This window comes from Siphateles boraxobius, unplaced genomic scaffold (assembly GCF_051911475.1).
Source record: "Siphateles boraxobius isolate OS27281-9 unplaced genomic scaffold, OSU_SipBor_1 61, whole genome shotgun sequence".
In the NCBI taxonomy this organism is placed as follows: domain Eukaryota; kingdom Metazoa; phylum Chordata; class Actinopteri; order Cypriniformes; family Leuciscidae; genus Siphateles; species Siphateles boraxobius.
Window position 1 is genome coordinate 4,663,448 of NW_027509188.1, and position 25,248 is coordinate 4,688,695.

The following is a 25,248-nucleotide window of genomic DNA, read 5'->3' on the forward strand; positions in this document are numbered from 1 at the left end:
ATGAATGTCCTCACAAAGATAGATACAAACGTGTGTGTGTGTGTGTGTGTGTGTGCTTGTAAATCTGTTTACACATTCAGAAACAAACAAAAAGGTAATTTTACATATTGAGCCTGCATGGTCCCTGAAACTAGACCTGAGATGCTTGTGTCCGTGAAATGAAACTTATAACTTTGTTGTATAGCTGAACCAAATACATCGTTGGAAAGGCCGTGACCTGGAGAGTAACATGTTAGTATGAAGATTCTACATGGTGCTTTGAAACACTGACCTTTGAAACTTCACCTCGGTGCATGTTTGAAGGCTTAGAATTCAGCAATAAAAGGGGCTACAGATTTGGGACCAACTGTTATAGAGAGCTCTTGACCTGAGTATAATCAACAACTGGGGACAGTTAACCAAATATGGAGAAAATATTAATTAATAATTTAATATTAATTAAAGGTTAATTATTTGGCCCCATTTAACAATTAGATATTTAAAATCTGATTAGATAGATGTGTTTACCATCCCGCTAAACAACCCACTATACTCCCAACTCACTATTTACAACCTCCAATTGTAAGAAAAACACTAATGTTTTAAAAACTACAATTCCCTTATATCCACACCATGCACCGTGATACAAATCAGCACTACAGTTGTAGTTCTTCTGGTTTACAAAGTAGGGTTGTAAAATAGGGTTGTAAAAAGATATATCCACTGTATATATTAAATATCTAGTACAGCCGAACTAGTAACTACACTACATCTAGATGATCTATGTTAACAAAAAGTAGATATGTTGGTTTATTTCAGATATTTTAGCCAAAACTGGAGTATAACGCGCAAATTCCACCCACAACACAATGCATTTCATAAACCTATGCTACCAATAGCTGGGAATTTTTTCCCCAGGAGAAATTATTAAAAGTGATAGCCTTAACATAAACATAACGTATTGTTGAGTTATCAATTTGTTTTTCTGTGGAGAAATGTTGAAGATGTCATTAAAAAAAAGCGTGTCTGTGAAGAAAATACTTCCGGGCGGAAGTACGTAATGCAAGCATGTAAGCTACGTGGTTTTAGCATAGACAGTAAAAGGGTTTCAGCGATAGCAACATCAATAGCAACCACCATAGCAACGAACTAGAGATACAACTAAAGATAATATGCATGCATTCACTGAATGAAGATTATGAAACAACATGCAACTGTAAGGTTATTCTTAACACCAAAGCTGGCTATATACCTTGAGTACTACAAGGATTAAAATGTTACCCTTATGGAACAAAAATATATGGGAATATACTGCAAAATATAATAATATATTACATAATACCTTTCATATACATATGCGAAACTGTCAATATATGGATTGACCATGTATGGCTATTTATTGATACATATTAAATAGTTATAAGTGAAGACAAAAATGGCATTAAATGTAATTTTCACAAAGTTTTTTCCTTTGTGTACATATAGTACACATACCTGTTCCCATAAATGTGAATGTAGCATATTATACACACATACGTATATACACCCATTCACAGAATGAGTTACAATCAGTGGTTACAACAGACTTCTAGTTCCCAGCATGCTTTTCCTCTAAGTTAAAATAGTAAATGTTAAAAATAAGTGTTATTTCACATGTTTTGCTCAATATGATTATAGGGGGTATCTATTTGTGTGTAATGTTCTATTATTTTGGTATTTAAAAGTTTTTGGGGTTACTTTTGTACATGTAGGCATGCTTGTGCTTTATTTACTAGCTTAAATATATGGGGCCAGAATGAGGTGAAAATGAAACTTTGTCATAGGACAAAATGAAAGATATTTATACACCCTCAAATACTCCAGTAACAATGTCACTTCCATGTTTTCAGAGAGGGAGAAACAACAACAAAACCTGAAACAGAACTTTTATTGTGAAATGTCAGACAATGCAAACTAGTTTTTCTGAGTCGAAGGTTGTGAAAAGGCAAAATGCACAATACAACGATTGGCCTTTTGGATGATGGAAATATTGGATGAGATGAGGTCCTTCCCAACACCCAGCCCTAATGAACAAATAATGAAACAGATTTACAAACAAATACTATTTAATTTACAACATAAATGTAATCAATTCTGTGCAATACAACTTTATTGTTGTCCACATGGCCCAGTTTAATGGACACAACATTTGTTTCTTTGCACCCTCAATGTGACAACAGTATTTTTAGCAGACCTTCCTTTATGACACAGTCATTCCGATGTTCTCCTGCGGTTCCCAAGATGGGGGCCAGGCCTTTTGGCTGAAAGAAATGGAAGCTTTAGCGTTAAGTTCTGCCAGGAAGACTCAATTGCTGCGTCACTTATTACCTTCTCATCTATCCAATCATGTCTAATACTTGCGGTATAAAAGACCGGTACTTACACATGTTTGAGTTCGCAGATGCTGACGCTTTCATTGGCAGATGCTGACGCTTTCATTCATGCTCTCGTTCAGTCGCCAGCCAACATGTTTCAGGACACGCATATTGTTTACTATTATCGAGTTCCGACGATGGTCATGTCCCGCCGTATCTCCTGCTACACGTCGAGGTTCCCGCGTTAAGTGCCGCATCTCCCCACGGACAGCGGTCTTCGGAGAGTTTTGATCAGCCAAGGCCTCTCATGAGAAGTTCTGCTCCTCTATGCCTAAAACATCCTGGGTAACCAAGTTTCCATTTTCACGTCATCAAAAGCCTCAACAGCGTCAGCTCAGCCAGTATAATCCGGCAGGAAGAGAACTGCAATGTCATCCTCAACAAACTTGTCCAGCAAAAGAACCTCGCTGTCTGCACGGGTGCCATTATCCCGCAGATCACCGATCCACCGTCATGAATCAACAACTCTGCAAGTCACGAGAGGCGATCTTCTCTCGCTGGTTTCAAGTTCAACTTCCAAGGCTTTCAAGTCGGGTTTTCAAGTTTTTGGTAGGCGCTTCCACCAGCCACTGTTAATATGTCTCCTCTTAAACTTCGTCCAGGTAAGCATTTCTCCGTTGCTTCCTACATCAGCGGCAGAGTTCAAATTGGTGTCCACAGTGACGTGGCGTGTTCCTAATTAAGTTACTGCTGATCTGCAGACTGCAACGGGGCTGGATAGCTGGCCATAAAGGGGAAATGTTCGTAGCACGTTTCGCATCACTTATATTCCACAGTACAGTGGTAATCTAATAATATCAGCGTTGTTGATACAAAAAAAAACAACCAAAAAAACCCTGAAGAGTAGCCTACTTAAGAGCTTTTATGCACATGCCATATTCTCTTCATAGCGTCTGCTCACTCACCAGAGTTCGGTTATGTTTATAAAAATTAAATAAATCTAAAAAAATAAAGCTAAAGAGCAAGTTGGTCATTTGGCTGTTATGCATACTGTAGTGGATATCTCTACAATGGCAGTAAATTACATATTTACATAAGTGTTGTAATTTCACAATCAACTATTTTTCAACATTTTTAGGCCTACTTAAAATTCATATTATAAGTCCTTTAATACTTAAAATTAGATCTAAATATTGGAACATGTTTACAATCGCTGTAATACTCAACCTTTCCTGGTGACTACTTCATCCACTGATATGTGTGATAGAAATAATTTATGCGATGGGTATTTCCACATTAATGTACAGAGAAATGCAGACTAAGGATGCTCCGGTCAAAGGCAACATATACTTAGCCAAAACTGTTAACTCAGTAGAATTACAGTCATATTAGTTTTATGAAGTCATACCAATCACCAGAACTAATCAGAGAAGGAGACTCGAGTGACATTGTCTTTTCTCAACTGTATGATTTACATGTTCATGTATCTTTCTATTCAAGAGTCTTAGCTGTTTGTTGTGGCCAGCGATCTCCCAGCCATGAATGGGGCTATTTCTGCAAAGAGCAACTTGGGAGCCATGTCAGGCATATGCTGCGCATCTGAGAAAAGGATTCTACTCTCAAAAGTCAACAGATCAAGTATCATTCTGGTGATGATTGTAGCTTCTTGACAGGACGGCGTCACCTTACTTCAGGTAAGTACCGTATTAAGAAGTCAGATTTAGTCGGTGTTATTCGTATTAAGAATAATAAATAAATAAATAAATAAATAAATAAATAAATAAATAAAATGAACTACTAGCCAAAGGGTACATGTCCAATCTCAGATTCGGATATCTGGATCAGTCAAGGCCAGATGAATCTTCTAAGCTCACTCAAGCTTCGTGTCGTCCGCTCTTCAAAAGTCATCCTATAGCGGTCGTTAGCGTCCTTGGGATTTGACGTGGTCGCAAAACATATTATATCGTTGTGCTAATTAAGCATGGTTGTCATCAAGGCAGATCTTATTGTTAGGCGATCACGCCATTCCTGAGACGTTAATTTGGCTATCAGTCGTCTTCAATTTTATAATTAAGGCTGAGCTCATTCCTGCCCACTGCTCTTTGTTCCAGGCTTTCAGATGGCTTTGCCCTTCAGCAACCCGGATCCATCACCCTGCCCTCCTCTAAGAGATTATGTTAATTAGTCGCTCTGCTCAATCCAGCTAGACTTTATATCTCTGAAGATGTGGCTCCCTAACCTTAAAAGCTTATTTCTGCAGTCTTGTTCATAATGTTTTGCTTTTCTTTTCAGATTCCTCTTTTCACATCCTGATCACGGCCGATTGTTCCTTCCTCGTCTACAATTACGAAAATCGTAATTAAATATTTCTTCCATTCATAGTTTGGTCGCAGGCATTCAAATTCACGCAAATATTTTAACCCTAATTATCCAAGTCGCTTCCCCGTAACTTCTCTTTGTTTGCTACTTAAGGCATAGCCAAGTCCTCTAGTAAACCTCCGATAAACGCCTGCCAATCACATTGTATCACAAAGATAAAAAGGTGTATAATTGTGCCCTTTTCGCAGGTTATGTGGCGGGTCTCCGGTGTGCATGCAGGGTTTGGCTCAGAATACCCCACAGATAATTTTGAATAGTATGCTGGAATGGTCATTTCGAGGGTGAGTAAGCATATCGTTTTGTCTGTCCCTTTGGATGTGGTAGGGCTGCTGCTCCCGGCACAGGGGTCAGAGTTTCAACAGCTCGTTTTGCAGCTTCGATTACCTCTCACCGACAATTTTAAAACTTTTCGCTTTGTTCAACCGGAATCATATAAGATGGAGAGACTCAAGAAGTGTCAACATATAGACAACATTCCGAATGGTAGTTGATGAATTCTTTAGCTCATGCGTAGCTATCTCTAGTCACTGGTTAGCTTATTCTGTCTCAGTATTCTATGAGTCAAGTCCCATGGGCAAGATTCATGTAAATTTAGGTTGTGATCCACTAACCCAGGAGGATTGTCGTTAGCTCCTGTCAGCGCTGTTGTAGTCTTTAAAAGCAAATTCTTAAATTAATTTCTCCCATTGCTTGAACTTTGAGTGTTGTAACCTTGCAGATGTTGGTTATTCTTAAACTGCAACATTACACACTAATTAAGAAAGCAAAATCCATCCAACCCACTTTTTATTACCTCCTGTCCGCAATGGTCTCTTTTCCTATTGTTATTCAGATTGTAGCTGTCTGTTACATCGTTCATGGCTCATGCATCCAGGGGATTCACTCCAGGAGCTAAATACTCCGATTTTCCCCATGGATTTTTTCTGATTTAATGTTTCTCACCTCATTTCTTTACTCTCTTTCTTAAGAACTCTAAGAATGACTCTCAAGGCTCTGTATCTCTTTATCAATTTATAAATTGGTAATAAATTCTGTCCCTTCTCATCTATGATTTATTTCTTAAAATTCCCCAACATTTATCCTAACTAACGGAGCACTTCTCTCTAAGCCTGGTTCAGGACTCAGCAGTTCTTTCCTCAGAAGCTGCAGTCTATCTCCCTCCCAGTATACTGGTTATTCCTTCAGGATCGGGGCAGCCACTACTGCAGCTGATCGTGGCATTTCTACTTCAGCTATTAAGATCCTGGGCAGATGGTCTTCCTCTGCATTAGAGTCATATATAAGACCCGATTCAAAATCATCCTCAAAGCTCAGCAAGCTCTTCACTAAAACGGTTCAGTTAAATAACCTTTGCAACTACTGGTGGTGGTGCCATGATATTCCATTCTCACAAATGGTCTTAAATTCAGCTTGCATTTACAAATGGTCAATGAGTCATCATCTATATGTGGCCTAGCGGCCTTGTCTGAATGTGGCCTTGTCTCTATGTGGCAGTAGTAGCCCTTTGTAGTCTTGTCCCATGTGGTCTTTATGGTCTTAAAAAAAAAATTATGATCATGCAAGAGCATGATATATATTTTCAGTGTGGTCTACTGTGACCGTGTAGCCTAATGTGGCCTTGTCCCGTAGTCTTGTGGCCTGTTATTGCATGGTTCTGTGTGGCCTAGTGGCTGTGTCTCGTTGGCTTTGTATCCGTGTGGCATTAGCAGCCTTGTGGCCCAGCGGGCCTTGTCTCTATGCGGGTCTCAAGGTCTTGTGGCATTATGTTGCCTTGTCCTATGTGTGGTCTACATGGTCTGTGGCCCGTATGGCCTAGGTTCTGTGTGGCCTAGTGGCCAATGTCCCTGTGTGACCTCGTCTCAGTGTGGGCTTACGATATCGCGGCCCTTGCGGCCTCATTCTATGTTCAGTGTGGTCTACAGTGACCGTGTAGCCTAATGTGGCCTTGTCCCGTGGTCTTGTGGCCAGTTATGGCATTGGTTCTATGTGGCCTAAGGCCTTGTCTATGAGTGGTTCTGTCTCTGTGTGGCTTTAGCAGCCTTGTGGCCCAGCGGGCCTTGTCTCTGTGTGGGTCTAAAGGCCTAGTGGCACAAGTTGCCTTGTCCTGTATGTAAAAAATGGCCAGTGGTCTGTGGCCCCAAGTGGCGCGGTTCAATGTGGCCTAGTGGCCGTTGTCTGTGTGGCTTGTTCCGTGTGGTCTATAGTGGCCTTGTGGCACAAGTTGCCTTGTCCTGTGTGTAAAAAATGTCCAGTGGTCTGTGGCCCTTAGCGGCGCGGTTTAATGTGGCCAAGTGGCCGTTGTCTGTGTGGCGAAGCGGCCTCGAGGCATTGTTGCCTCGCTAAAAAATGACCATGTGGTCTCGTGGTCCTTGTGGCCTGGTTTTGTGTGGCCCTGCGGCCTTGTCCAGTCTACCTTGTTCTATGTGCGGCATTAGAGGCCGTTGTGGCTGATTGCGGCCTTGTCTCTGTGGTCTAGCAAGGCCATGTGGTCGGGCGGCCTTGTCTCTGTGGTCTATCATGGCCGTGTGGTCCAATGTGGCCAGTTTGCGGTCTAAGGAGGCCTGCTTTGTGTTCGGCCATAGGTGGCCTGCTCTGTGTGGTCCAGTGAGGCCAGTTTGCGGTCTAAGGAGGCCTGCTTTGTGTTCGGCCCAATGTGGCATTGTCTGTGTGGTCCAATGAGGCCTGGACCAATGTGGCTCCGTTCCGTGTGGTCCATCGCGGCCTTCTCTCTATGTGGCCCAAGGTGGCCTGGCCCAACGTGGCTCTGTTCTGTGTGATCCATCACGGCCTTGTCTCTATGTGGCCCAAGGTGGCCTGGCCCTACGTGGCTCTGTTCTGTGTGGTCCATCGCGGCCTTGTCTCTGTGTGGTCCAGTGAGGTCTGGCCCATTGTGGCTCTGTTCCGTGTGGTCCATCGTGGCCTTGTCTCTGTGTGGCCAAGGTGGCCTGGCTCTGCGTGGTCCATCGAGGCCTTGTCTCTGTGCGGTCTATTACGGCTTTGTCCCATGTGGCCGGTTCTGTGTGGCCCAAGGTGGCCCTGTCTCTGTGGTCCTATAACAGCTTGTGTTCCAATTACCTGTCCCTATGTACTAAGTTAGCCTCATTCTCAGTTCTTGTCACTATTCTACAACGCTTGCTTCGATCAGACGTAAGTGTCTCGAAACGTAACAAGTCGCTTTGGATGGAAGCGTCAGCATGGATAAATGCTCATGTACATACAGCAGCAGAACATAAATGCATAAGTGCATTATTCACGTCTTCTCATAGTACCTTTCAGGCTCACTTTGACGAAGTCGCCTGTTAGTTATTGGCTATGATGCCCTTCACATTCCATGTTCATGCTCTTTATTAACTCTTCTCTTTCTATTTTAGGCTCTACAGGATCCACGACTGGTGGGTATACTTTCTTTTTGCCGTTCTTTGGGGGTGGGCTCCATCCTGGTGGAATGATCTTCCACCAATTTTTGGGGGTCGGCTGCGCCCCTGCCTTCGTCTTCAGGCAGGAAATGCAGAGTCCGGACCCTCGGATTGCGAGCTATGGACGGGGCCTACGCCAAAGGACTTTATTGCTTGCTGGGCTATCAATAAATGTATTTATTGTTACAGTATTTATTCTCTCGAGTCTTTCTGGTAGAAATGGAAGCTTTAGCGTTAAGTTCTGCCAGGAAGACTCAATTGCTGCGTCACTTATTACCTTCTCATCTATCCAATCATGTCTAATACTTGCGGTATAAAAGACCGGTACTTACACATGTTTGAGTTCGCAGATGCTGACGCTTTCATTGACCTCCATCCTCCCCACCACCTCCAAGAGGGTTCCTTCCCCTCCATCCTCCCCACCACCACCAGGATGGTCCCTTCCTATACCTCCCAGGGGGTCGGGTGCGCCCCTGCCTTCGTCTTCAGGCAGGAAATGCAGAGTTCGGACCCTCGGATTGTGAGCTATGGACGGGGCCTACGCCAAAGAACTTTATTGCTTGCTGGGCTATCAATAAATGTATTTATTCTCCCGAGTCTTTCTGGTAGAAATGGCAAAATAAAACGTACAGAAATTATGTATTTAATTTCTGAAATAGGTTAAATATAAGGATAGCCTCTGACATGGTTTATAAACCCTGTTAGGCTTCTACATACTTCCCTGACAGAATGGGGTGGAGAAAGCAGAAGAAATTGTATATTTATATCCAAATTATATTATTGTCACTTTGTAATGACATTTTAAACTGTACATGTATGTTGTAGTTGCGTAGCTTAATCTCTCTGTAGGCAAAAACAGATGCCACATGTGGAGAGGTCTTAGTTCATCCGAATTAAGCAGCCCACCTGACTTCCCAAAAAGAAATGTAACACTGGTCCAGGCGCTTATTACATAAACTTAAATAACTCCAAATTCATGGTAAATCAGACAGGCTTCTTAATTAGGTTAACTCCCCCTTTAAGGACAACTCGTAAGTCAGTTAAACAAGAAAGCTGATGTTACCATGACGGACACAGGAGCCGATGGACCAGGACTTCTTTACAGCCCTTGGGAAGAGGGTAAAAGACAAACCAAAGTCGTATTTTTATTTCATAATTAAATATTTCATTTAATATTCATTTCAATCAATCGCCATATAATTACCAAAACAATGTTTTGGTTTAATATTTAGAACGCTCGAACAGTAAATTATTTAACATGTTAACTCTCTGGGGTCGAGAAACGCGCCGGCGCGTTTTGCTGTTTTTTTTCCACATAGCAGCAACATAGACTTAAAATACTCCGTCATTTTTGGTCATATAAATAAAATCAATACATGATTATAAACTATAGAGGGTCTTCTTTTTTTGTGTACACTCACATTAACATCAAAACCGTGTGCTTTTGTAAAATGAAGAAAATAAACAGGGTGTGCTTTCTGCCTCTCTGTCTCCGTTAAATTTTTTTCTGGTGCACGTCTCTAAACTTAAACAAAGCTCAGCGAATACTATTCACACAAGCACGAGCAATATATCTTTATAATCATTTAAGTTTGTACTTTTAAAATTATCTAATTCAAAACTAAAATAAATATTCTCTGTTTATGTAATCTATTAAAAAAGAGAGAGGAGTCAGCCGATCTCATTATCGTTCTCTTAGCTCATTATTCTGCTAATGTGACACGCCCACGGAGAGCGCGCGGTATTCAAACGCAAATGATCTGAAGCAACACATGCAAAGTGTCAACGCCCCTCATAAACGCGATAACACAACAAATGTAATCATCAGATTAATGTAGCCTACTATTTCTTCTTGCGAGGCTGTGTGAGGAGTAATCCTGGGACATTTACCTCAGAACATGTGCTGTTTTTTTTCATTCCGAGGAGCAACGGATCCATCTGATAAGTAAGTTCTTTATTATTATTGTTCTAATCGCGATATCATAGTGTATGTAAATCGCAAAAAGACTGTTTAAATATGAATCGCGTCTGTGTGTGAATGAATGAACTGAACAGTTTTTACCAAACCCTGCTATACAGAGATGAGTGAAAATCGACTGAAATATGTTGAAATAACGTTAAAATCTCTTTGTATTAGCAACGTATTAAACTGCAAATTAATATTTATGCCCTAATATAGGCTCATAAAAACAACAAACGATGCCTGTTACAGACGAAATATGAAAGACAACATTTTGTTGACTAGTTTTGGATAGATTATTAATAGTGCTGTCAAACGATTAAAATATTTAATCGCGATTAATCGCATTAATGTCATAGTTAACTCGCGATTAATCGCATTTAATCGCACATTTTTATCTATTCTAAATGTCTCTTGATTTCTTTTTGTCCCATTATTTTTTCTCATTTTAATGCTCTTATTAACATGGAAAAGTGGATCGGCTTGCTTTGTGCAAATGTTTTTTATTGAAAACAACATTGGCATTTATTGTGTTCAATTTCACACTAAAACATTCTTACTTGGAGCAAATAATCTCTCACACAATGTAACACTGTCCATCAATAAAAGGGTGAAAGAAATACTGACGAGGTCCTGATATTGACGAGGGGGCGGAGAATTCGCATCAGCTGTGTGTGTGTGTGTGTGTGTGTGTGTGTGTGTGTGTGTGTGTGTGTGTGTGTGTGTGTGTGTGTGTGTGTGTGTGTGTGTGTGTGTTTGGCCATCATCAAGTGGTATTTCAGACTGGACGTGCTGCGATGATGATAGCTCAGTTCACAACGACAAAACACACAGATCACTTTGGTCTCGTCAATGGAACCATTTGGCAACTTTTTAAAAGTAAACGTTCCATTCAGAATCTTATTGGCATCCATTTCGGTGTCTCGCGCTCGTCATCCACTCAAAACTGGACGTTTTGAACGTTCCTATAACATTCAGAAATAACGTTTTTATAACTTAATGGGAACGTTATGAAAACGTTCTTATAACCTAAAATTGTTAGCTGGGGAAGAGGAGAGATTCGCGATTGCACTGAACACGTTTTAAGTGCAGGCACATATTGTCTGAGCGAGCCCAGAGAAAATTCTACCAAGAGCAGCGTGTATCTGAGAGCGCGCGACTCGAGCAGAGAGATTCGTGCTCGGCACATTATATTCCACGCGCGAGCAGAGAGATTCGCGCTCGCGCATCCGGCTCGCAAGCCCAAACAAGTGTGTGCGGCGTGCCTGTTGTTTTGTTTCCGGTCTAGCTAGATCCGCTTGCGCTTTCAAAACGTCCATGCCGCGTCCTATTGCAAAAGCATGTGAAAAAAAACTACAAAGTTTGCTAGGCCAAAAAGACCGTTAATCGCGCGATAAAAAAATTAACGCCGTTAAAATGGGTTTGCGTTAACGCCGTTAATAATGCGTTTAACTGACAGCCCTAATTATTAACTGTTTAATGTAAAATATGCTACTGCCACATTGAATAAGCTTTTGTTCACCAATTTCTGCTCAAATGTTAAATATATTAGGCTATGTTTGTTTTGTCAAAAATAAAGTCATCAAGTAGGATGCTATTATAGTGTTTGTTCCAATGTAGGCTTTATTCAAACTAATGAATCCTTAAATTTGAAATATGTATCATAAAATGTATACTTTAGTTTTTACAAAGAAATATGAAATATCCATCTGAGAAGTTTTTTTTTATTATTGTTCTAATCGCGATATCATAGTGTATGTAAACCGCAAAAAGACTGTTTAAATATGAATCGCGTCTGTGTGTGAATGAATGAACTGAACAGTTTTTACCAAACCCTATTGCTATACTGAGATGAGTGAAAATCGACTGAAATAGGTTGAAATAACGTTAAAATGTCTTTGTATTAGCAACGTATTAACCCCTTTACTGTCACCCCCATATTTGGGCATAGACATGATATTACACTATACAAACTTAAACAGCTGTAATTCATGAATGCTTTGGAGTACAGACAAAAGTTTGGTCTTTTTTGAAAGAAGACACATGGAAGATTATTGTTGAAGTGGAATAATTAAAAAATATTAATGTTTCTAAAAGTTATTCAAGTTTGAGTTTATTGTTATGAAAATGTGCTGTAATATTATTTTTATTATATTAAATATATAAATATTAATAAATATAGTTTTTAGCCTAAAAATTCAAAAAAGTAAAAGCTGCAAGTCTAAATGAATTGTGTTTAAATTTTCAGCTTGATATTTTAAAAAATGAGGTTTCTGCAAGACTTTTAGTTGGCACACCACAAATGGCCACTAGGTGACACCCCTGTTCATTGGTGATTCCCAAAGGTCACTTAGTTGCTTGAACTTACATCTGACACCACAGCACAAACATAGAGAGAGAGAGAGAGATTTTTTTTAAACTTTTATCCAAACTTTTCACAAATATTTTCACTTTACTATACATATTGCAACTGAAACTTGAATAAGACTTAGTAAATCATAAAATAAAAGAATAATGAAATAAAAATACTGGAAAAATAAATATCAAACTATTTCCAATTTTTTAACTATTTACAAACTATTTACAACTTTATTCAAATTTTCACAACTTCTGAAAACTACAAACTATTTACATCATGCCAGTAATTGAAGCAATCCCGTGTTGCTTGGAAACACAAGTATGATCCACATCCCTGACAGAACACAAGCGTTTTGCGATGGCACACTTGGCATCTTCTCCTGGAGTCATCACTTTTATTAGTGATGTACATTGGCCGGTGGCAGACATGGCCTGAGGGTTCTCCTGTCAAGTGAGATGCTGGAGGAGCAGGAGGAGCTGGAGGAGCAGGAGGAGCAGGAGGAGCAGGCTCACATGGAGGCATCCAGTCTGCAAGCTCCATTACCAAATCCTCACGGAATTCCCGCTGCGTTCTTGCTCTTTGATTATGAGCAGCAGCCAACTGCTGGTGCAGGAGGAAGGCATTTACCACTGCAATGTCGATGAAGTGGTAAAAAAATCGAGCGGTACCACTTCCTGGTCTTTCTGAGTATTTTGTAATACCCAACAAGGGCATCAGAGAGATCAACTCCTCCCATGTACCTGTGTGGAAATAATAGAATATATTTCAAATCTAAATACAAATGTAACAAAGTAAATAAAATTAACTCATTTGTACAATTTTTGTACACAACACCACTGAATAAATTCGACTCACTTGTTATAGTCGTGCACTGCAGTAGGTATAGGTACAGTGAGTTCTGTCCATCCTCCAGCTCTCGTCTTCACCCTCCTCCGTACTGTGTGATCTCCTCCTGCTGAATGGAAGGAGGAGCACATGAGCACCTCCCTGGTGTCCTTCCATTCGAGAAAGAGGAGTCGGTCATCACGAATCCACCGCATACTCCCACGGGGAGCATTTCTGGGCAACTTGTTTTCCAGAGTTTTTGGGAAGCCCACCCGGTTGCTTCGAATGGTCCCACAGGCCCAGATGCCCTTCTTGAGGAGGTCTCTGAAAAGTGATGGGCTGGTGTAGAAATTGTCTACAAACAGCTTGTAGCCTGTTCCCAGCATCCTCTCATCCACTAGTGCCATCACAGATTCATAACTCAGCCCCTTACTTTGTCCATTTTGGCCTTCAGGGGATTTGCCTTCATAAATAAAAAAATCCCATGTGTATCCATGGGCTGAATCAGCTAAAACGAAAAGTTTGTACCCCCACTTTGTTGGCTTCTCTTTTTGGTACTGTTTCAGCCCAATCCTTGCTTTGGAGGCCACCATCCTCTCATCTACTGCGATGTGTTGATGAGGGTGAAAATAGGTCTTGCAAGCATCTCTTATCTCCTGGTATACTGGCTTCAATTTACCCAGGCGATCATAGGCCGGAGTCCCCTTCATTTTTGCATTCTCAGCATCCATCTTAGGATCGCTGAGATGCAGTGCTCCAGAAATGGCCTGAAATTTCCTGCCAGACATGACAGTGGCAGGAAAGCCAAATTTGTAAAGCCTGGACCCACTCCAGTAATTTGAAATCTGTGGTACTTTTACCAGACCCACAGGGAACTACACTAACATTTTCCACTGGTGGCACTTGCGCTACTAACTTTTTCAGTTACTAGCGCAAAACATGATTTGGTCGCACAAATTATTTATATAGTAAGCCGCTCTGGATAATAATGACCAATAGTGAAACTGTATTGCATACAGATGTGCTTTTTATTTTACTCTCCATCTTTTAAAACACATGCCTTCTTGTTTTCTTTAAAAATGGTTGGGATAGATTTACTGCAATAGAAAATACAGTAGCCTACACAATAAAGTGCTAAATTAATTTCTTTTGGATTTCACCATGCTATGGTTGGCACAGATGGGCAGACTTCTGAACTCTTAAGGAAAAGTAAAATAAATATAATATGTCATTGTGAAGCTTCAATGATTCGTGTTTGAATTGTTTTGACGCAGTTACAAATTTGGACAGTCCTGCAATTGAAGGCCCACAGAATTTACAGTAGGGCTGCACGATATTGGTAAAAAAATGACATTGCGATATTTGATTTTTCTGCGATATATATTGCGATATAAAAACAATTTCACCAGATGACTTGAATAGCTCTACTTGGAAAGAATGAATCATTCTAGAATGACTCTTGAGTTCAGTGTTGGACAGATCAGTTGTTATTTTAACCATTCATTAAAGTGAATCGGTTCAAAGGAGTCAGTTCGCGAATCGGACGTGTCATTAACGGACCACGGCACACGTTGTGTGATTATCCAGGCAGTTTAGGACATCGCACAAGATTTGTCTCAACACAGAAAACATTTCATCACCAGATTGATTTTTTGTTTTGTTTATTGAAAGAGTGGTTTATGCCATCTGAATGTGTGGAAAGCTTTTCAGAGAAGATGAGGCAACGTTATTTTAGCACAATTCACAACCAGTGGTAGTTCAGAAAAAAAAAAACTTCGGTCTTCCGACCTTTTACCATCGTGTATTCTCAAAGATATTCAGTCAACTCAATTCATTATTATGAGCGAGGGAGGGAGAGAGAGCGCGCGCGCGACTGGGGCTTTCACTCTCTCTGCTCGTTCTCTCAGTTAAACCAGCGCGAATCCGCGAAGCCAACTTGATGTGTTGAATGCTCAGAGCGCGTTATAAAACGTATTCTTAAAATACACATTTCTGTTTTAATAAATGCTCATAGTAAATCATAGCATATTGCCTAAAACATTAGGTAGGTACAAAAATAATCAAACGGTGATACATTTGCGACCCATTAAAAATTAGGGTCGCAATGGCATTTCAAAAGGTCGCATATGTGACCATTTTGGTCGCAGTGTAGTTCCCTGCCAGACCCATGTAGATGACCACTGACAGGTATGAGTATAGATCCTTCAGGGACATGTCCTGCCATGGCTTCCTGGTTGTGTCTTGGTGCTCAGCTGCGTAAGCATTTGAGTTGCGAATGATTGTTTGACACACTGTTGAAGAAAAGAACTGCCGAAACAGTTCCAGAGCGCTATACGACTCTGTAGTCAGAAGCTGAGGGCCAGGAATTCTAGCTGGTCGAAACACAACTTCAGGTTGTGAGATGTCGGGTTCATCTGAGCTGTGCCATCTTGCCTCTGTGGTACCCGAAGAAACAGCCCCTCTTCCTCTGTGTTGCCCTCTTCCTCTGCTTTGCCCTCTTCCTCTGCTTTGCCCTCTTCCTCTGCTTTGCCCTCTTCCTCTGCTTTGCCCTCTTCCTCTGCTTTGCCCTCTTCCTCTGCTTTGCCCTCTTCCTCTGCTTTGCCCTCTTCCTCTGCTTTGCCCTCTTCCTCTGCTTTGCCCTCTTCCTCTGCTTTGCCCTCTTCCTCTGCTTTGCCCTCTTCCTCTGCTTTGCCCTCTTCCTCTGCTTTGCCCTCTTCCTCTGCTTTGCCCTCTTCCTCTGCTTTGCCCTCTTCCTCTGCTTTGCCCTCTTCCTCTGCTTTGCCCTCTTCCTCTGCTTTGCCCTCTTCCTCTGCTTTGCCCTCTTCCTCTGCTTTGCCCTCTTCCTCTGCTTTGCCCTCTTCCTCTGCTTCTCCTTCTGCCTTCTTCACTAAACCCACTGATGAAGTAGCTGATGCAGATGATTCCTCACCATCATCATCTGAATACCTATTGCAACAATATACAAACTGAATATACTATAAAACTTACAAAGAATTTGCAAAAATATGGTACAAACTGAATATAGTAAAAACAACTAATATGGTACATGCAACAATATAGTACTAATTGAATAAAGCATTCAACTAATACAGTACATGCAACTATTGTGCAAACCGAATAAAGCATAAAACTAACATGGTGCATGCATAATTCAATTATATATATATATACATACAGTATATATAAATGTATACCTATACAATTATATGTTTACATCACATTTATACATAACCCAGTAAAATTAGTAAAGATTGTGTAATAGAATATAGAGAAGAAAATATAACTCACCGTTCTAGGGTTGAATCGGACATTTCCTCTGGCAAAAGCACGTCTGGTTCATCATCACTCGAATGAAGATTAGGCTCATCATTGTTGGAAGGATGATTTTGCTCGTCATCACTCGACTTACAAAGCTCTTCAACTACTTCTAGCAGTGTAAAACACTTTTTAGGCCTCTGTGGATCCATTTTGTGAGTGTGGCAGTGGAGAATGAGAGTGCAGTTTGTGTGCTCCTGCTTTCTGCACTGCACGTTTATAAACGTTCAGCAGCATTTACAAACAGGAGGTTGATTGTGATTGGCACGTGTTTGCAATTAGACCTAAACTAAGTTTCTATTGGATAACCTGTTGCTTTCAAAGCAAATGAGCCTTAGTAACAGCTATGAAAGCTCTGTTTGGCTACTGAGACTGTCTTGGCTTGCTGTTATTGGACATAACAGTGTGAAGGTGGGCTGTTGCTGGTCAGAAGACTCTACCAATATAGCAATTAGTATATTATAGCAAATCCACACACAAACAAATATTTTATTACAAAATTAACATTATAATTATACTAATTATTATAAATATATATATATATATACAAATATTAGTCTCATTCAAGACAATGTACATGAATATGTTCATATATAGATGGATATTCTCTATTTAGATGGATATTCTCTATTTTTATAACATAATTTTGTAAATTTTTATGGACAAATACTAGAATATATGTTTTATTATGAATTTTTAGCATAAAAACAGAAGTTGCAATGATTAAAAGTCGATCCATCGACTTTTTGTGACAAAGGTCAGAACTCCTGTTATGATGCAGATTTTTTTGAGGTGCACTCTTGTCAAAAATTCATCGGTTACTCTTCCTACATAATTTGTAGCAAAAAACAGCAGTCGAATATCTATTTAGGAGTCTTAGACCTTTCCAACGATATATAGTTTGTTATAATTAGATTAGGATGTAATAGTTATATCGCGAAGTAAAGTTAGGCGTCCCGTATACGGGACGGTGACAGTTAATAAACTGCAAATTAATATTTATATGCCCTAATATAGGCTATCATAAAAACAACAAACGATATGCCTATGTTACAGAAGAAATATGAAAGACAACATTTCGTTGACTAGTTTTGGATAGATTTGTTGTATGTTAAGGGTGGTTTTGGGTTTGTCCAGTAGGGGGCGATGGCGCATTGTGTTTGTGGGCTGTTGCACTGTTAAAAGCAGAGAAGAACGCGCAGTGTGGGGAACTTGTGTGTGTATTGCTAGCTACAGAGATGAGTCCTAATAAAACGAGACCATCCTGAAGTTGCCGTTGTCTCTGAGTTTTTCCTCGGTATCTACGATACAACATATGGCGACGAGGATGAAAGTCAGAACTTTGGAGCAGCTGTTTCCTGAGAGCATATAAAAAAGCAGGACGCCAACGGGGTGAGCTGATGAATGTTAATAGCTATCACCTGAAGTACTGACTGAACTGAAGTGAACTATGGCTGGCATGCTGGGATCCGTGACACCATTTGATAATAAGTCACAATCATGGGAAGAGTATTGTGAAATATTGAATCATTTTTTCGTGGCAAATGATGTTGAAGAACCAGAGAAAAAACGAGCCATATTGTTGAGCTGTGTGGGAGCTCAGACGTACACACTAATGAGGAATTTACTGAGTCCTGAGAGACCAGAGATCTGGTGAGTTTGCTGAAAAATCACTTTAATCCGAAGCCTAGTGAAATAGTTCAAAGGTGGAAGTTTAATTCACGTAACAGACGATTTGACGAAAGCATAGTAGAATATGTGGCCGAATTGAGGAAGCTGGCACAAGATTGTAATTTTGGAGACACGCTTACAGTTATGCTGAGAGACAGATTAGTGTGTGGTGTTAATGATGACAGCATACAAAGGAGATTACTGGCTGAGGATGGACTGACGTTTGAGACGGCTCTAAGGAAAGCTCAAGCTATTGAAGCTGCTAATAAGGATATGGCTGATTTGCATAAAGATAAAGGACATCGAATGGGTACCACTGTTTTCAAAATGGACACAGGAGAAAAAAGTAAATCGAGTGTTACAGGAATGTGCTATCGATGTGGTGGAAGTAACCATGGACCAAAAGACTGTAGATTTGCCAACGAAAAGTGTTATAATTGTGGTAAAATTGGACATGTGAAAAGAGTATGTAGAATGAAACCACAAGAAACCGGTGTTGATAAAGACAGGAAATTTTGGAAATGGGGGAGAGGAAATCAATCAAAGAGGGCAAATTATCTTCAAGAAGAGGAGGAAGATCCATCTGAAGAAGTGTTCACCATGTATAGTTTAGAGACCCCACAGCCCCATGTACCCCCTATTACACAGACACTGATTGTAAATGAATGCCCTGTGAAGTTTGAGATTGACACTGGATGTAGTGTGACTGCCTTATCACAGATGGAGTATGGAAAAATGGAAGCTAAAAAGAACTTGGCTGAACTCAAAACAAGCTCTCTCAGTCTAAAAACATACACAGGACAGCCAGTGCACGTTCTAGGTACCACCAAGGTTAAAGTCAACCACAAAGGGCTTATCAAAGAACTCACAGCAGTAGTGGTGGGAGGAGCTGGGCCTAATTTATTAGGACAATCATGGCTTATAGACCTGGAACTCAGCTGGGAAAGAGTGAGTAAAATTAAAGACACCTCAGAGTTGTTGCAAGACATCTTAAGGAAACATGAAACCGTTTTCAAAGACGAACTTGGAACATTAAAAGGAGCCACTGCTAAGATTCATGTACCAAGGGATGCAAAGCCTCATTTTTTTAAATCAAGGTCACTGCCTTTTGCGATGAGAGAGAAAGTTCAAGCCGAACTTGATCGCCTGATTAAAGACCATATTATAGAGCCTGTGAAATTCTCAGGGTGGGCAGCACCTGTTGTGCCTGTTTTAAAATCAGATGAGTCAGTAAGGCTTTGTGGAGACTACAGAGTAACCATTAACAGAGAGTCATCACTGGAGCAGTATCCTATTCCTCGAATGGAGGACATGTTTGCAGTTTTAGCTGGAGGTAAAAAGTACAGCAAGTTAGATATGAGTCATGCATATCAACAGATTGTGTTAGATGAGACGTCCAGGCCGTATGTGACTGTGAATACCCACAAAGGATTGTTCACGTACACCAGATTACCTTTCGGCGTTAGTTCCAGTCCAGCAATTTTCCAGAGGACCATGGAAGGGGTCCTGAAAGATATTCCACAGGTCACTGTATATCTGGACGATATCTTGCTGACAGGACGAGATGATCAGGAGCATTTGAGGACACTGGATAAAGTGTTGCAGCGTTTGGAGGAGTATGGTTTGAGGTTGAAAAGGGGAAAGTGTAAATTCTTGGAAAAGGAAGTCATTTTCCTGGGACACAAAGTGGATGCCACTGGTATTCATCCAGTTCCTGAAAAAGTACAAGCAGTTCAAGAGGCACCAAGACCGACGTCAGTAACAGAGCTGAAAGCATATTTGGGACTGTTGAATTTCTATAACAGGTTTCTGCCAAACCTCTCAACACTGCTTGTTCCATTGCACAGGCTTTTAAAGAAGGATGTCCCCTGGTGTTGGAAAGAGGAAGAAGAGGAAATTTTTCAAAAATCCAAAGAGTTACTGCAGTCTAACCGTGTGTTAATCCACTATGATGAGAAGAAACAATTAGTGCTTTCTTGTGATGCCTCAGCGTACGGTGTGGGAGCCGTGTTGGCACATCGTATGGCAGATGGAACGGAGAGACCCATTGGGTTTGTATCACGAACACTTACAGTAGCAGAAAAAAACTACTCACAGCTGGAGAAGGAGGGTTTAGCTGTAGTGTTCGGGGTAAAGAAATTCCATAAATATCTGTATGGCCGTAAATTTGTGATATGTACAGACCATAAACCTTTACTAAGTTTACTGAATGAACTGAAAGCTGTGCCGCAGATGGTCTCAAAGAATTATGAGATGGGCAGTGATGTTGGGGGCATACGAGTATGTCATTTCTTATAGAGCGGGCAAGGACAATGGAAATGCAGATGCCCTCAGTCGTCTTCCTGTTCCAGAGAAAGAATCGAAGGAGGATTATGTCTTGATGTTGGACAGTGTTGTAAGTCCTTTGACGACATCAGAGCAAATCAAGCACTGGACAACTCGAGATCCTGTCCTCTCTAGAGTGCGTGAGTATGTGCTTAAAGGTTGGCCTGATCACAGTAATACAAATGAATTTGCACCTTATAAACAGAGACAACAAGAGCTCAGTGTTCAAGACGGGTGTGTGCTGTGGGGAGCCCGCATCATCATTCCAGAGCAAGGACGTTCGGGGTTACTGGAACAGCTACATCAGTCTCACCCAGGTATGTCAAGGATGAAAGGCCTGGCCAGGAGTTACCTGTGGTGGCCAAATTTAGATGTTGACATTGAGGCCCGAGTGAAAGATTGTACTGTGTGTCAAGAACACCGAAAAGCCCCTGTGGGTGCACCACTTCATCCGTGGGAGTGGCCACGACAGCCATGGAGAAGAGTGCATATGGACTATGCTGGTCCATTCCTGGGAAAGATGTTTTTAATCTTAGTTGATGCCCATTCTAAGTGGATTGAGGCATATCCCGTAAATTCAGCAACAACAGCGAATACTCTTGAGTGCCTCAGAAAGAGTTTCAGTACCCATGGCATTCCTGAAATGATGGTGTCTGATAACGCTCAGTGTTTTGTAAGTGAAGTGAGCAAAGAATTTATGTCTAGAAATAGCATAACGCATGTTACTTCTGCCCCGTATCATCCATCATCTAATGGTCTTGCTGAGCGGGCAGTCCACACTTTTAAGGACCTTATGAAAAAAAGTTCTGGGAACACTATGGAGACCAAGTTGCATAGAGCATTGTTTAGTTATCGTATTACACCCCAGTCTACAACGGGATTATCACCTGCAGAAATGATGATGGGGAGGAAATTGCGATGCACCCTAGACAAAATGCACCCTGACTTCACCAGCAAAATTGAATTGAAACAACAAGTTCAAAAAGAGCAACATGACCAACATGCAAAATCTCGCTATTTTGAAGTAGGAGATACGGTGTACACTAGGAACTTTGGGTATGGACCAAAATGGGTGCAGGGAGTAATTCAGGAAATCACAGGACCTGTATCCTATAAAGTGGCAATAGGAAGTGCCCAAATAGTGCGACGTCATGTGGATCAATTATTCAGTCGACAACAAAAAGAGATCCTGACTAAAGACTTTCAAATGGCCTTGGGGGAACCTTATGATTCTGATGTGGTGTCAATGGATGCTGATATTAAAATGCCTGAATCACTCAGTACGTCGACAACACCTGAATCTTCAGATAACTGGGAGCCTGAGAGTTTGAAATCTGGATGTCAAAGAAATCAATTGCCAGATTCACCCAGTGCTCAAAGAATGCCTGAATTGACTCAAACTGCAGATAGAAATGAGCTTGAGAGTGCATCCTCTGGATGTCTACGACGTTCAGTAAGAGAGAGGAAACCACCAGCATATTTTAAAGACTTTGTGACATAAGAAATAGTGGCATCAAGAAGAACCTATTGAATTATGAATTGTGTGATGTAAAAAAAAAAAAAAAAAAAAAAGGAAAAAAATCACTGTAAAATTGTCCTACAATATGTGTTTTGGGAAAGGATTGCCTCTGAGTTAAGTGGAGGGGAAATGTTGTATGTTAAGGGTGGTATTGGGTTTGTCCAGTAGGGGGTGATGGCGCATTGTGTTTGTGGGCTGTTGCACTGTTAAAAGCAGAGAAGAACGCGCAGTGTGGGGAACTTGTGTGTGTATTGCTAGCTACAGAGATGAGTCCTAATAAAACGAGACCATCCTGAAGTTGCCGTTGTCTCTGAGTTTTTCCTCGGTATCTACGATACAACAGATTATTAACTGTTTACTGTAGCCTAAACTATAGACTACTGCCACATTGAATAAGCTTTTGTTCACCAATTTCTGCTCAAATGTTAAATATATTAGGCTATGTTTGTTTTGTCAAAAATAAAGTCATCAACTAGGATGCTATTATAGTGTTTGTTCCAATGTAGGCTTTATTCAAACTAATGAATCCTTAAATTTGAAATATGTATGATAAAATGTACACTTTAGTTTTTACAAATAAATATTACACTTGAAATATTGTTATTTTAATTGTTGCTGTATTTGTAACCTTTTTAATAAAATAGCAAATAATATATTTACAAGGTAGATGTAAACAAAATCTTAAAAGGTCAATATAAGCCTTCTCTTCAAATTATTTGTATTGTGTTTTATTAGTGACAAATTTGGGGAGAGGATACATATCCAAAACTTTCTGAAAATACAGTATGAGAATTAACTACACAATTACTAGAAATGTTCACCTTGGATATTATACAATTTGCAAGCAAAAATACAAGTGGAAAAATACTATTTTTTTATAGATGTTTCCAACTGTGAACCAATTTTGTAGTATATATACACATTTCTTGTGTCCTTGTATTCTTTCTTGTGGCTCAGTGACACACCTGTGAAAAGCTCATTATGCAGGCTCATTAAGCAGGTCTTTTGTCATCACAGGTGTGAATCAGAGCATTATACATGAGTCACGCCCATTTTGCATATTGCCTTTCCAAACAAAAAGTGTTTTACTAAATTTAAATCAATGTATTGTTTTATGTGAATGATTTGGAAGGATGATTTTCAGATCATTTTGAAGCAAAAATCCTAGGCGAGAACATCCATTAGTCAAAAGTCTTGTGGACACATATTTAGTATGTGTTTTGTGGCCTTATTTCAGAGACTTTAAGTTTTAGTTTTTTCAATAACCATGCATAAACAATATTCTCTCAAAAATACAAACATGTACATACATCTTGCTAACATATTATGGTAGCCCTGTTTGTGCTATATAGAGTGAATTTACACCTTTGCCATTAACATGTTTATAAATAACTGAAAAAAGCTCAAATGTTAGAGCATGTCAGAACACCTCCAGAACCCCAAAAACACTTTGGACCCCAGAGGGTTAACTACTTTTTATTTAGACTTTTCTGACAAAATGCAACAATTCCAGCACTATTCTCCTGGTGTAGTACAGTATCAATTTAGCACTTACAGTCGTACAGAATGTTCTCCGAAAAGCTGCTCACCTTTTTTTCACGTGTCTTGGACACATATTGCACTGCGAAAATGTCCAATGTGCTATGATACTGGCAAGCTGTAAAGAAAAATGAACAAATTAAGTAAGTACAAACCATTGCAATATAACTGTATAAACCCACATAAAGGGAATTGTATGCATTTCTCTTGAAATATAAGACCAGAAGTAAATGCACATCATAATTTCCCTGGATTATTCCGAAGCCCCAAAAACTCCAATGTAAAATGAGTCAATTAGGCAAGTAAAAGACATTTTCAACAAATATTACGTTAATAGTTTTATAGTTGTTATCAGGCCTGTAATGTACTAAACTAGCAATAAGAAAATTTTATATTGTGGGCCAAAAAGCTATTAGATTAGGATTAGTTAAGAGTTTATGACTTATTATTAAATTAATTTTGAATTAAAAATACTTCATAGCATTTTTCCTACCATCATCATTGTTTTGGCTTCTTTTACTTTTACTTTTAGCTGAAATTTTGACAGCTGACTTCCTGTATAGAGAAACAAAAAACATGTGTAAATTGCAATAGAGGTGTGTGGTGTCTGCCTTGCAAATCAAGTTAATACATGCGAGTACACCGCAATGCAGGAAAATCTGTTAACACTTTCTCTGATGACTTCACCATTGGGCATTGCATTATGGGAGACCGGATGCCAAACTGCTGCCATACAAATAACTCCACGTTATAAGAAAAAGTAGAAAAAGAGCAACTTGTGAAATACCATCTGACTTCTGAGTCTAGTGTGGTGTGCTACTTCTTTTTGTACATGGGCACATTCTTTACTGTATCTCATATTCTACATTGTCAAGATTGGCCTTAATGCTCTGCCTCTTCTATTCTGTATTGACACTTACCTGTTTGCTGCTACTACTTTCTTCTTCGCCTCAATCTCTTTTTCCCCAGTTTCCTCTGCCTGTTCTCTCTGCTTGTCTGTCTCCATCAGTCCCAGCTCTTCGAAGTCTTCCTGTCCCTCCATCTCTCGTCTCTCCACTTGGTCTTCCTGTACCTCTATCTCTCCTCTCTCACTCTCTACTCTCTCTTCCTGTACCTCTATCTCTCCTCTCTCACTCTCTACTCTGTTTTCCTGTGCCTCTATCTCCATCTCCTGCATGTCCCTCCTCTCAGTCTCTCCTATTTCACGTTGCCCCCCATGTCCTCCCTGGTCTTCATCATCTATTTCTCTTTCTGCCTCATCTTCTCCTGTCCTCTCTTGCTGCCCCACCTCCTCTCTTTCAAGATCACATGATGTGATAAAAAAAAAACAAGACATTTAAGATGCAGTATGTGGTTCAAAATGTGAGTAACCAAAGAAATATAAAACGTTTAAGACAAAAGATAAGTAGAACAAAATTACCCACCACCAGCAATCTAGATTGTGTGAAAAATTATCTGTACTGACAATTAAAATTGATCCAACTGGATAGGTACACAATACAGGATCAATCTTAATAGAGTCATGAATGTACTGATGTTGTGATGTGACCTACCTTCTAAGAAACCTTCAAATAGGCACAATATCTTCTCGAGCACCGCATGCGCTA

General features: G+C 40.2%; 2 protein-coding genes across 2 annotated transcripts; both read right to left on the minus strand.

The window, feature by feature from the left end:
• Nucleotides 1-1,888: 1,888 nt before the first annotated feature.
• On the minus strand, nucleotides 1,889-25,151 carry LOC143718638 (uncharacterized). The gene is made up of 6 exons (XM_077209667.1): nucleotides 24,562-25,151; nucleotides 24,135-24,196; nucleotides 23,692-23,759; nucleotides 9,192-9,235; nucleotides 2,213-2,279; nucleotides 1,889-2,042 (listed from the first exon to the last, which is right to left on the minus strand). Exons 1-5 carry the CDS (start codon nucleotides 24,975-24,977, stop codon nucleotides 2,219-2,221), a joined length of 651 nt encoding a protein of 216 aa, XP_077065782.1. The 5' UTR covers nucleotides 24,978-25,151; the 3' UTR covers nucleotides 1,889-2,042; nucleotides 2,213-2,218.
• LOC143718431 (uncharacterized) lies at nucleotides 15,618-16,739 on the minus strand. The gene is made up of 2 exons (XM_077209491.1): nucleotides 16,561-16,739; nucleotides 15,618-16,218 (listed from the first exon to the last, which is right to left on the minus strand). The coding sequence occupies exons 1-2, from the start codon at nucleotides 16,737-16,739 to the stop codon at nucleotides 15,618-15,620; spliced, it is 780 nt and encodes a 259-aa protein (XP_077065606.1).
• Nucleotides 25,152-25,248: the final 97 nt, after the last annotated feature.

Bases quoted from the DNA above. Each gene is read 5' to 3' on its own strand.
- LOC143718431 (XM_077209491.1), bottom strand. From the start codon at position 16,739: ATGGATCCACAGAGGCCTAAAAAGTGTTTTACACTGCTAGAAGTAGTT. The intron at 16,219-16,560 runs GTGAGTTATATT...TTGTTGCAATAG, and splicing joins TCCGATTCAACCCTAGAACG to GTATTCAGATGATGATGGTG.
- LOC143718638 (XM_077209667.1), bottom strand. From the start codon at position 24,977: ATGTCTTGTTTTTTTTTTATCACATCATGTGATCTTGAAAGAGAGGAG. The intron at 9,236-23,691 runs GTGAGCAGCTTT...CCTCTTCCCAAG, and splicing joins CCAAGACACGTGAAAAAAAG to GGCTGTAAAGAAGTCCTGGT. The intron at 2,280-9,191 runs GTAACATCAGCT...CATTTCTTTCAG, and splicing joins CGGCTCCTGTGTCCGTCATG to CCAAAAGGCCTGGCCCCCAT.